General features: G+C 53.1%; 3 protein-coding genes across 4 annotated transcripts in view; 2 read left to right on the top strand and 1 right to left on the bottom strand.

Moving 5' to 3' along the window:
• Positions 1-3,565, top strand: part of LOC138171553 (E3 ubiquitin-protein ligase RNF181-like) — a 4,446-nt gene extending 881 nt beyond the window's left edge. Inside the window, exons 2-6 of the mRNA XM_069101083.1 lie at positions 1,050-1,183; positions 1,474-1,589; positions 1,803-1,877; positions 2,270-2,335; positions 3,080-3,565. Coding sequence (XP_068957184.1) covers positions 1,050-1,183; positions 1,474-1,589; positions 1,803-1,877; positions 2,270-2,335; positions 3,080-3,319 — 631 coding nt within the window. The 3' untranslated portion in view covers positions 3,320-3,565. The remainder of the gene's footprint in view (positions 1-1,049; positions 1,184-1,473; positions 1,590-1,802; positions 1,878-2,269; positions 2,336-3,079) is intronic.
• A 1,156-nt stretch (positions 3,566-4,721) lies between these two features.
• Positions 4,722-6,879, top strand: LOC138171551 (E3 ubiquitin-protein ligase RNF181-like). Its single transcript, XM_069101082.1, has 5 exons — positions 4,722-4,897; positions 5,330-5,463; positions 5,718-5,833; positions 6,285-6,359; positions 6,757-6,879. Exons 1-5 carry the CDS (start codon positions 4,812-4,814, stop codon positions 6,814-6,816), a joined length of 471 nt encoding a protein of 156 aa, XP_068957183.1. The 5' UTR covers positions 4,722-4,811; the 3' UTR covers positions 6,817-6,879.
• Positions 6,880-7,859: 980 nt separating this feature from the next.
• On the bottom strand, positions 7,860-11,817 carry TMEM150A (transmembrane protein 150A). Of its 2 annotated transcripts, XM_069101080.1 has the most exons (7): positions 11,724-11,816; positions 11,158-11,205; positions 10,674-10,760; positions 10,231-10,298; positions 9,477-9,604; positions 9,004-9,181; positions 7,860-8,667 (listed from the first exon to the last, which is right to left on the bottom strand). In XM_069101080.1, exons 1-7 carry the CDS (start codon positions 11,786-11,788, stop codon positions 8,426-8,428), a joined length of 816 nt encoding a protein of 271 aa, XP_068957181.1. In that variant the 5' UTR covers positions 11,789-11,816; the 3' UTR covers positions 7,860-8,425. The 2 variants fall into 2 exon arrangements, with proteins under 2 accessions (XP_068957181.1, XP_068957182.1); XM_069101081.1 differs by lacking the exon at positions 10,231-10,298 and having other exon boundaries at positions 11,724-11,817.
• Between the last annotated feature and the right edge of the window lie 8 nt (positions 11,818-11,825).

Below are 11,825 nucleotides of genomic sequence, written 5' to 3'. Positions count from 1 at the left end.
TGTGTGTGTGTGTGTGTGTGTGTGTGTGTGTGTGTGTGTGTGTGTGTAGCGGTTTATTGAGAGCTAGGGATTGTGGATATTGGGAGCAGAGTTTATGGAATGGGGAAATTACCTGATATTGGAGAGGGGCTAAATTATTGCAGGAGTAGTGATCCCCAGGTTAAAGATTATCCTGGGACTAGGAAGCTATTTGCCCTACAATTTGGAATAAAATAGGACGAATGGGGCCAGATTTAGGGTTTCTGGTGTAGGGTGGGTACCAGAAGGGGAAAATTAAACCAGTGGCAAGGGATTATGGGAGGGGAGGGGTTGTTTGGTATGTGTTTGAGAAGAGTCCGGTGAAGGGCATTGCTGGAGGGCAGGGGTGGGGCATCAGGAGGGATGGATGGGTTGGGGGAAGGATCTAGTATCCCAGGAGACCCAAAGCTAAGATTTATCTGGGAGGTGGGGATTGTCGGGGTTTGGTCTTTCACCTCCCTGGTGTGACTCAACCATCTTTGCAGTGAACATTTTTTTTGTCATTGTTTTTATATCATGATCATTTCCCAATTTACATTGCCACCCATTCCTCCATTAAACTCACTCTGCCCCCCCCCCCCAAAAAAAAACCACATTTAAGCAAAGCCTACAGAAACAGTATCTGACAGTGCATACCAGCTGCTGCATTTTATCCCCATGGACTCCTACCCCCCCCAGACTGAGGAGAGGGAGGTGTGTGTGTCCTCATCCATCCTCTGGAAGTGAGGTTGTCATGAAAGTCCATCAGAGTTCACCACTGTTTTAGAGTTGGTTTCATTTGCCTTCGTGTGATTATTATGTATATCATTTCCCAGATTTTCTTCCTTTTGCATCTCTTTTTGCAGTTTCACTGTGTTTCTCTGGACACTCATGACAGCCATTTCTTACAGAGCAGTATAGCCTGTTTCACTCATGAGTCATTTCCTGGTCATTTCCCACCCAATGGGCTTTGTGTCCAGCCATCTTATCACAAACACACAAAATGATGCTATGAATGTATTGGCATATTTGGGGACTTTCTTTCTGCCCAGGACACTTTTCAATGGGATGGGCATTGAGCTGCCAACAGGTGAGCTCTTTAGCTGGGAAAACCGACTTCCTCCCCCTGCTGCCAAGAGAGCCGTGGAGAACCTGCCAAAATCCACCATCACAGGGGCCCAGGCTGGTGAGGGGCCTCCTTCCCCAAGGCCCTCCTTTTATCTCCGCCCCTTCCTGGTTACCTATTTGACCTTTATGGAACCAACATTATCCCCTCCCCTTCTTCCTCTACCCAGCATGCAACCAACTCCCTGTTCAATCTTCCAGACCAGACTGAGTGAAAAAAAAATTCAGTGAGGGGATCAAGTACCTCTGGAGACTGGCCTGCCTTTGAGGAGGCATCACTGGGAGGGCTTGGGGGGGGGGGGGGGGAAGGTGGAGGAAGCAGGGCCTGTTGTGATGGGCTTTCCCTCACAGACGCAGGTGTCAAGTGCCCTGTGTGCCTTCTGGAGTTTGAGGAGGAGCAGACTGCCCTGGAGATGCCCTGTGAGCATCTCTTCCATTCAGACTGCATCGTGCCCTGGCTAGGCAAGGTATCTCCTGCTTCCCAAATAGCCCTTCTGGGGTCCAGCCCCAGTGACACACATTAGCCCTGCCCATCCATAGATCTTGAGGATCAGGGTGATAAACAGAAGCTTTCTTCTAAACACGAGTTTAAGGCACAGGCCCCAGAGGTGACATCATGGGAAGGGAGGAGAGGGAGAAATGGACCCTGGACCATTTTCATTCCCACCCTGTCTTCCCAGACCAACAGTTGCCCTCTGTGCAGATATGAGCTGCCTACAGACAATGAGGACTATGAAGATTACAGGAGAGAAAAGGTAGGGACAGGCTTGGGGGAGTGAGTATCCCCTGCTGCCCGACCTGAGATGCCCCATGTAGGTGTTCCCTTTCCTAAATTGCAAGGTCACACTCTAGTATAGACAGGAGGATAGAGCTAACTCCAGTTACATCAACACCCTCATGGGTTCAGAAGACCAGGATCTGAGTGCTAATGAGAGACAGGATGATTATCTGAGGTTTTCTGCTCTCAATTCTATGATCCCCTTTACTCTGTGACCACTTTTAATGATCTATGACTCCATGAAAGTGGGAAGGAACTGGCCATGTCCTTCTTCCCAGAAGTCCAATCCCATAAATCCACCAAAGGGCTCCATGGCAGATCTGGGTGTGTTGTGTGGGGACATGAGCTAACATGGGCCTTATTGCCCAGTCAGGGAAGGATCCGGAGATGTGCCTGGATCCTGCCGAAAGGAGGGAACGTCTCCTCTCAGACCAGGTCTGTACTATGGGGTGGAGGTCGGGGTGTGTGTGGTGGGAAAAGGCAAGAAGGGATCCCTGGGCTTGAGTGATTGATCCATTCATGGTAGGGGTCCCTAGGATGTGAATGTGGCAGGCAGAAACCTCAGTGTCTCTTGTTTGTGCCAACCTAGCAGTTGAGGTTCTAAGGGCTGCTGAAGCCCTATGAAGTTGGGGTTTCTTAAGGATATAGGCTATACAGGATAAGTAAGGGTCAGTGCTCACTAGGTAGTGAGGCTTACTGATTGTGGTCAGAATTAGGGCAAGGGGATTTGGTCCTAATTGCTCAGTGCCAGGAGATAAGGAGGAGGTGGCCCCAGGGCACTCAGTCCAGTTCTGCCTTCCAATCAGATGGGTTAGGAGGTGTGACCATTGGGTCATCACGAGTTAAGGAGTGAGGTGGGCAATGGGAGATGAAAATGAAGGAATTAGGCCTCCCCAGGGATGGAATAAGCTGTCTGTTCAAGCTTGCCTTGCATAGGATGTGGAAATGTGAGATATCTGGGCTGTAGAAGAGAGTTGTTATTTAGATCCAGTTAGACCTGGTTTCCTTCAGAAGTTTCTTCCTCCCCAGGGGTTCTAAGAGGAAAGGGAGGCTAGTGGCTGAGGGAGAGCAACTGAGGCCAGAAGGGCTGCCTTGGAGGCTACAGAGGGAAAGGGTCGGGGTGATATGAACACTTCTCCAATCCATATTGATAACCCTCGTTGGCTCCTACCATTCCAGAATGCTTTCGCCAGGGCAAACAAGGCACTGGCTCTTAAGCAGCCTTGGGCAGATTTGGACGGGAACATTCGGTGCCGTCTCTTCTTGGGTCTGATCATCACGGCCTTAATGCTGCCCCTCCTGAAGTGGATTATTGTGGCCACCACGGAGCGTCCTGTGAATCTTCATAACCCAGCAGCAGCGTGGCATCAGGGGGCCACATCCAAAGGCTGGGGGTTTGATCCAAGACCAGGAGACTAAACTGCATCATGGGGGATGAGAAGCCAACCCCACCCAAACCGTTTGGCTCCACTAAGGAACACTGGTTGGTGCTGGAGTTGAAGAAACCCTAAGGAGCTCTCTTTGGTGGATTTGACTCCACCAGCTGTACCCTTGCACGTTGCTCTCTGCCCCTCCACCCCACTTCCCACTCCCCAGCCCCAGGTACAGGCTAAATCACTCCTTGCCACTTAGAGCTAAATAAAAGCCCTCTTGGGTAACAGACAAGAGTCTGGATTCTGTGTGAAGTGCTCATGGGAGATTCTCTACTTAGGAGTGGAGAATTAACAATAACAAGTAGACTTGTTAGGAATCCTGTTTCTGATTCTCACAGGACACCTTGTCTCCCACTTAGATGGACTCTTCCAATAATCTTCCTTGTTGACTCCCCAGGTCCAGAGTTTTCTCCCCTTGCTCCTGGTGCCAGAGACAGCCTACCCAGGAATCAGGGCACCTGGATTTGAAGCTCACCCCAATGGCTAACTACACTTGTGACCTTAGCCAAGTCAAAAGGGTTGAATGAAATAGCCCTGAGGTCCCTAAAGCTATGACCCTCCAAGAAGCTTTGGAGGGCCCTGCACACTGTGCAGAGTGGTATCAACCTCAGATAGAAATGGGGGCCACAAATCCAGCCACATGTTGACTCAGTTTTAAATATATTTATATATTTAAATAATTAAATAATTCCCTGAGAGCCCTGGGCACCCAGGGCATAAAGGGCTTGAGCTGGGAAGGTGCTTCCTTTAGGGAGCTTCGGGCACCCAACAGCGGCCTCAGTGAGAGCCTAGTGGGACCCATTTGGCTGAAACTGGGGTGGAGAGTGACACATCATCGGTGGGCATTCCATAAGTGCCTGCCATGTGCCAGCACTGTGCTAAGACTCAAAAGAAGGGACTACTCCTGCCTCGAGGGTCTTAAAGCTGGGTGTGTGCTGGGGTCCAAGTCCGGAGATGCCACTGGGTGACCCTGGGCCATCACTGGAGGCACTGGACCGCATGCTCCATGCAAGTCTGATATAAATACTCTGAGGCCATGAAAGTGGCGGAAAGGACCCTGTCCACAAGGGCACCCTTCCCGGGAGAGGTGAGACCAGAGCCCAGGTCCAAGGCCGAGTCAATGGGATCAGCAAGTGAAGATCTCGGACGGGTGGGGGCAGCACTGAGACAGCAGGGCCCGCCCCGCCCAGGCCTGGAAACCCTCCCTGGCTCCGCCTCCTGCGGCCAACAGCCAATGAGAGCCTGGGATCGCTGGCTGCCTCCATTGGCTAGAGCTTCAGACCACCTGATTCACATCGACTAGTGGAAAGGTGAGCTTGGGGTTTTCCGGGGTCTCGCAGTCCCGGAGAGACCGTTCTGATTGGACGTTTGGATGGAGATTGCTCTCCCATTGGTCGGAGTGGCACGAGAAGGGCGGGATCTGTTCGAGCCACATCACTGTGTCAGGGGCCCCTCGCCGGCTAGGATTCACGGTTGCCATGGCTTCCTACTTTGAGGAGCACGACTGCGAGCCGGGAGTGCCGGAGGAACAGTACCGGCAGAATGCGCTCCTGGAGCTGGCGCGGTGCGCGGGGGCTGGACCGGGATTGTGATCCGGGGCTCCGGAGGGATGGGAGGGGGCGTTATCGGGGGCTCCGAGGGATGGGAGGGGGCGTTATCGGGGGCTCCGAGGGATGGAGGGGTATTATCTGGGACTCCGAGGGATGGGAGGCTCTGGAGGGATAGGAGGAGGGGGCGTTATCAGGGGTTCCGAGGGATGGGAGGGATCGTTATCGGGGGCTCCGAAGCGATGGGAGAGAGCGTTTTCCGAGCTTCCTAGGGGTTCCTGGGCACCTCGGAAGCAGTTACTGAAGTGGAAAGTCTTGGGTTAGGGGAGACTTTGGGAGACATAAGGGTCCTGGTAGATTAGAAATCATCTGGGTAAAAGGGTCCCTGGAAAGAAGGATTGTTGCCCTTATCTAACGGCTCACCCTCTACCCCCAAATCCTTTTTCCAGGACACTTTTCAATGGGATGGACATTGAGCTAGCATCTGCCGACTTCACAGACTGGGACCATCGCCTGCCTCCCCCTGCCTCCAAGAGAGCTGTCCAGAGCCTGCCAAAAGCCGTCATCACAGGGGCCCAGGCTGGTGAGGGGCCTCCTTCTTCCTGTTCTTTTCCATTTCCACTTACCTTCTGTTACCTCTTCAGCCAAGTGAGACCCTACCTCTCCTCCTCCGTCCTGTTCACCCCTGGCTCAATCGTGTCCCAGAAGGGAATTTGAATGAGAGTCCAATGAGGGCAAGGAGAGTAGGCTGCTTCTACAGTGCTGGAATGGATTGGGGGGTGATAAGGTGTGTGTCAGGGAAGAGTGTACCAAAGATAACGAGACTTTTCCTACCAGACAAAGGTCTGAAGTGCCCTGTGTGCCTTCTGGAGTTTGAGGAGGGACAGACTGCTCTGGAGATGCCCTGCCAACACCTCTTCCATTCAGACTGCATTCTGCCGTGGCTGGGCAAGGTACCTGAGATTTCTGCACAATCTGCCTTCTTCCTTCTCTAGCGCCCATTTCCCTCACCATTTGTTTACTTCACACACCCATAGACCTAAACTGTATTCCTATTCTTCTTGGAACGTCAAGGATGAAAGTCACATTCACTGGAACTAGAGCAATTGAGATTGGGAGAGAAGTAGAAAGGGAAGCCAAAAGTCCCCACTTGCCTAGGATGCTCTCCCTCTTTTCCTCTACCTCTTAGAATTCCTAGCTCACTCCCATGCTGTCTCCTCCGGGAGGCTTTTCCCAATCCTGCCAGGTGCTAATCACTCGGTATTTATTTCTTTGTGTATAAGTTGTTCCCAACCCAACAAAGTAAACGCCTTGAGGACAGCAGCTGTTTTTGTAGCCCAGATACCTGTAGCACATTTAATAAATGCTTACCTAATGGAATGATCACTCCCACTGTTTGCCCAGACCAACTCCTGCCCACTCTGCAGATGTGAGCTACCCACAGACAATGAAGAATATGAAGAGTATAAGAAAGACAAGGTAAGAACAGGCAGAATCAGCCTGGCCCCCGTTGTGGGGGAAGAACAGAGCCGGTATTTCACCCACTGGGGGTCGGGGGGCCCTTGCCTAGAAGTCAGAAGACCTCGAATTTGAGATTTGATTTTGCCACTTTGAGACTGTGTTAGCCTGGCTAAGTCAGCCTCTGTCAACCTGGCTTTTTTTCTGCAAGACAGGCATAAAAAAGTACCCTCGGTCCTTCCTCGGGCTTCTGTGAGGGTCAGGAGGAATCATATGGAGGAGGGTGCTTTACAAGGCTGCGCCTTTTTTACTTCTTTGGCCCTCTCTCTGTATCTGTCCTAGACAGACCCCTGGGTAGCTACCCATCCTTGAATCAGGTGGGGTTCCCCTCAGCTCCTCCTACTTCCCTTCCTTGTAGGCGAGGCGGCAGCAGCAACAGCATCGTCTTGAATACCTCCACGGAGCCATGTACACATGATGGGCTTCCTTTTCCCTTTCCAACACTTTTCCTTGTGTCAATTAAATGGTTTCCTCACCCTGAGCTGCAGCACCTTTGCTTGGAAGGATGTGTGCCCTGGGAAAGGGGAAAGCTCTGCTTTCATTCTGTCTATGCTAGTAGAGGGAGAGTGGGTGGGATGGAGCAGTGGGTTTCTTGGTACTCTTTTTTCTACTTCTCCTGGAGAGCTGGCTCTGATGGGGAAGATTCAGTCCAAATGGGAGGGAGGGAAGAATCATAGACTTAGGCCCCCATTTCAAAGGGCAATTACAGGGAATCCCTGCACGGGTCATAAATCCCTGGAGAAGGTGAAGATAAAGAACCTTATTACCCACCATCCTAAACTCAAGAGTAGTCGAAACTATCCTTAAGGAATGAGTAGTAGGCACTCCATTTGGGGAGCCAAGCTTCTGGGGTGTGTCCAGCTCACAGCACTTCAGAGTTGGGTGGGGTCTTTACTGGGTACCCCTAGCTGACAAGAACCCAGTGTAGTAAGGGAGACATCAGTGTGTGTGTGTGTGTGTGTGTGTGTGTGTGTGTGTGTGTGTGTGTGTTAGGAGGATCCGAGTTCAAATGTGACCTCAGACAATTGACACACTACCTGTGAGACCTTGGGCAAGTCACTTAACCCCAATTGCCCTGCCTTCCCCCCTCCAAAAAGAAAAAAAAAAGACCAGGACAAGGACCCAGCCTAAACCTGCCTCCAGCTCCTTGGTCTTTTCCCCAGAACCCCGCACATCCAACCCCTTCTCCCCATGGGAGCGAACCCTTCAAACACTTGAACTCAGGGGTCCCCTTGGCCTCAGTCAGACTTCTCTAGGCTAATCCTCTTCCATCCCTTGTGATCCACCTTCATGTGGCATCTTAAAGTCCATGACAGTCCCCGTTGTTCTCAGTGCTCCTTCAGCTCATCAACATCCTTCTTAAAATGAAGACTTCTGGATTCGTTATTCACAGTCTTCAGTCCAAGGAAAAGCCCTTCCCGCCACTAGACACTCAGTTCTTCAAAACAGATCGCCAAACACTCAAGAGTTAGATTTTTAATAGATATAAAAAAGTACTAAAATATCCGTGTGGTTCTGCTGGGTTATTTGCTTAAGGGAAGCAGGGAGGAGCAAAGGGAAGGAAGTCTGAGCAGTCTGGAAGGCTGAGCCCATGGGCATGTTCTGAGAGCTGGGGGCGGGGCTCATTAGCTGCCTCCTTCCTATGCCCTTTGCTTTGTCCCAGCCCCCAAAATTCCTGCAGAAAGACTCCAGTGACCTGGCCTCAAAACCAGTGGGGAGCAGAAGGCACCTTAAGGGCTGGATTGGTGAATAAATGAGGATAGGGAGTGTTTAAAAAAAAAAAAAACAACAGTATGCTGGGATTGAGCCGACAGTGCTGGCTGCCAGGCAGCCAGCAGGGGTCACTGCTCTTTCATGGCACAGATGTCAAGTTGAGGATGTTGATGGGTCCTCCCCCAAAGGGAGGATGCACCCCATCAGTAATACTTTCTTTAAAAAAAAATCTTTTTGGTACAAAAGAAACCCAAGGAAGCTGGAGGGGTGGGGCCAGAGGGGGGCCTCGGCCGCCCCCCAACCTCCTTCCCCCTCTATATCATGGCAATACTCTCTGGTGTACAGTTGAGGTGGGTGGAAGTACTGCTGCTCCCTGGGGACTTGCAGGCCCGGCCCGGGGCCGGCTGGAAGGCAGCCACCAGGGTGTCTGTGGACACTGCCCCAAACTCATAGCTGAAGGTGCCGTAGAAGACAAGGATGTCCATGACGAAGACCCACTCTGCCAGGGCAGCCACGTGTTGGAGCTGGGAGCTTTCATGGATGAAGAAGACGCCACCTGTGGCCGGGGCTAAGGAAGCCAACTGAGGTGCAGACTGCCCGTACCCCCAGCAGAAGCTGCTCTGCCAGCCTGCCTCCTCACCCCCCACCCCCCAACCTCACTTGGGCTGGAGAAGGGGCAGATGGGAGAATATTGTGCCTGGAAGCAGCCAGAAGACCACCCTGGTGACCCACCTGGCCTGTTTCCTCATCTGTACTAAGTGATGACCAAAATTCCATCCACCTCCCCAGAGTGCTGAGGATCAAACGAGAGGATCCACAAAAGCCTCCATAAACTCCAGCTGTCATCCTCGTGGGATTCCCTGTCTCCGAGGATCAGCCCCATGAAGGATACTGAGAACCAGGGCAACAAAGGCAATGACGGCAAGCACGGCTCGGAAGTGAGCCATGGCAAAGTCCAGGGGGGCAGCAGCCCCGTGGTAGGAGAGGGCGCAGTGGAGACAGACAAAGAGGAGCCCAGCTGGGAGGGCGACTCCTGCCCCAATGTAGTGCAGAGACTTGGCGTGATCCACCTGTGGTGGCAAGGAAGAGAAGGCGCTAGCCAGAGCTGATCCTGTCACACACACAGGCACACAGACACACAGACACACACACACACACACACACACAGACACAGACACACACACACACACACACACACACACACACAGACACACACACACACTCCTGCTGCTGCACCCTAGCAGCTTACCCAGGCCAGAGAGCCTGAGGACAGCAATGCATCTGCCCAACCCACAGGTTTGGGGAATGGTTCAGGCCAGGGAGAGGAGCAAGCAGGTGGGGTCAGCGCTCAGAGAGACAACTCACCTGGAAGTTGCCAACGACAACCAGGCCAGCAGCATTGAAGCAGCCGGTGATAAGAGCCATGGTGTTAACCCAGGACCGGTGACTCTGTTCCAGCAGCTGGCCGTAACGGAGGAGGCAGATCAGTGCCACTGTGGGAGAGGATGCAAAGGGGCACTGATGGGCCAGCTGTGGTCAGACAACTGGCACTTATTAACCCCCTACTGGGTGCCAGGCCATGGACTAAGTTCTGGACACAAAGAAAGGCAGAAGTCTGCTCTGGAGGGGCAGGGCATCAACATGCCCACCCCCCAACACAAGCCGGAAGGCCTCACTGCTCCTGCTTTGGGAGGCCAGAACAGAAGGCCCAGAAGCCACCCAGGGGTTCCCACTTGAAGGCTTTTTCTGTAGTTCTGGGGTGGGGAGGGTAGTTGATGATAAACCCTGTATTGAGTAGTTGATAATAAACCACCCTTTCTTGGACTTAAGTCAGGCTAGAGGGAGGGATAGGGCAAATAAGCGATGTCAGCCTTTAGCCTTAGTGGAGCAAAAGGAAAACATCCCTCCCCCCTCCCTCCAAGAGGGCATTTCTTCACCACCTGGGCTTGCAGTTCCATCACCTGATTGCGATAAAAGTAGCAGCAGATGTGGCATAGAATGGCTCCCTCCCCAAGAGGGTCGGGGCCCTTCCCTGCATGCTCCCCTTTGGGAGGGAGGACCCTGAGGGGAAAAGAGGGGCTACAGGTGAGTAGGAAAGGCATGCAAAGGAGGCACTTACCCATGAAAGCGCCCATGTTGCCTATGAGGCTGAAGAGGCAGCTCTCAGGGGGGTATGTGCCACATTTGCTGGAAAAAGGGAGTAAGGCAAGGAGGAGGGAAAAGGCAGTCAGCACTGGCAGGTGCCTTTCCCCACCCCATCCCACCCCTTCCAGGCCTTGATCTCCCTAACTGCAGGCAACTTCCCTCAAAGACTGGTACATTATTTTATGCCACTGTGAAAGCTGGGATAGAGGGTAGGGGTTTGTGCTAAAGAGAGCCCCAGGCAGTGTTCTCAAAGATTCCAGATGATCTGGCTTCCTTAGGACCTGATGGGACTGCAGACTGGGCCAGGGCATGCCGTTGGGTTTGGGTGGGCTGCTGCACAGGTCCAGGAAGGGGTTGGTGGGCGGGCGGTGCCAAGTTCTTCCTGGCCTGCACCCTGCCCCCCAGCAGGGGCCTCACCTGATGAGGGGAATGTCCTCCAGCGTGCAGCAGCTCTTGGGACCACCCTGTATGTCGGGGTCAATGGAGCAGGACTCATTGTAGGACCTGGTGGGGAGGTGGGACAGGGAGCAGACTGGGGCAAAGAGGATTCCCTGCAGCCCGTCTCCTTCACCTGGAGCCTGGTTAGAGTATGCCTTCTCCAGGCCCTCCCCCAACAATCCCTCCCTCACCAAAAGCAGAGAAGAGTCCCCTTCTCTCCATTATCCTTGAGAGATAGAAACCAGTGGGGATAAAAGGCCTTGAAAGGAAGAAGAGGGATTTGGTGGGAGAGGGGGGAGGTAGGCAAGATGCCATGCCTGGGGAAAGGGTGGGTGATGCCAATATCAGAGAACAGCAGTGAGGCCCAGGGTTGCCATCGGACTCCTGCCAGCCCCTGAGCCCAAAAAAGGAGCAGAGATGGAGGAAGCCTTTAGAAGGAGGGTGCCAGGACTGTTCTTCATACCAGTTCTCCACAGGACACACATGGTGGTTCATCAATGCCATGGCATACCTAGAAGAGCAGAGGGGCATCAGTCCTCTCTGGCCCTGCCCCCTTTGCCCTCTGCACCTGACTGACCTGGTTCATCCCCCCCAGCCCTCTTCTCTGTGCCTCACCATACAGCCAGACACTGTGGGCAGGACCCGCCTAGGAATGAGCAGAAAGCTCAGGCCAATTCTACCTGGCCTGGACTCGTCCCTTCTCTCCAGCGATTAGGCTTAGGGAAAGCAGCACTATCCTGCCTACTGCCAGTGGTGCCAGTTGGTCCCAAGAGTGGCGGGCAGTTGGGAATTTGTGCCCAGGCACGAGGCCAGGCTATGGAGACACCCCGAGCAGTTCTGAGTACCAACACCACAGTCTACAGCAGGACAAGGGACCTTGTGTGTGGGAGCAAGCTGTTCTTCTGTCCTGCCTCATTCCTGTTCCTCCTTGGCCCTGGCCCATCTTCCCCTTCCCTTGCCTAGTCTCCTCTCCCCCACTCATGTCTCTTCTCCTGCCCTCCCCCTTGTTTCTCCCCTTCCTTTACTCACACAATCCATATGCCAGTGATGGAGAAAGCTGAGAGGCTGACAGGGAGGATGACCCAGGCGGTCATGAGGGAGGGGAGCCAGGGTGGGGAAGGGGTGGGGGGG

Source organism: Petaurus breviceps, unplaced genomic scaffold (genome assembly GCF_028583685.1).
Source record: "Petaurus breviceps papuanus isolate PSGF00001 unplaced genomic scaffold, PetGlider_PUasm1.0 446, whole genome shotgun sequence".
Classification (NCBI taxonomy): Eukaryota; Metazoa; Chordata; class Mammalia; order Diprotodontia; family Petauridae; genus Petaurus; species Petaurus breviceps.
Note: the sequence above shows the minus strand (reverse complement) of the source record. Positions and strands in the feature narration are given on the sequence as shown.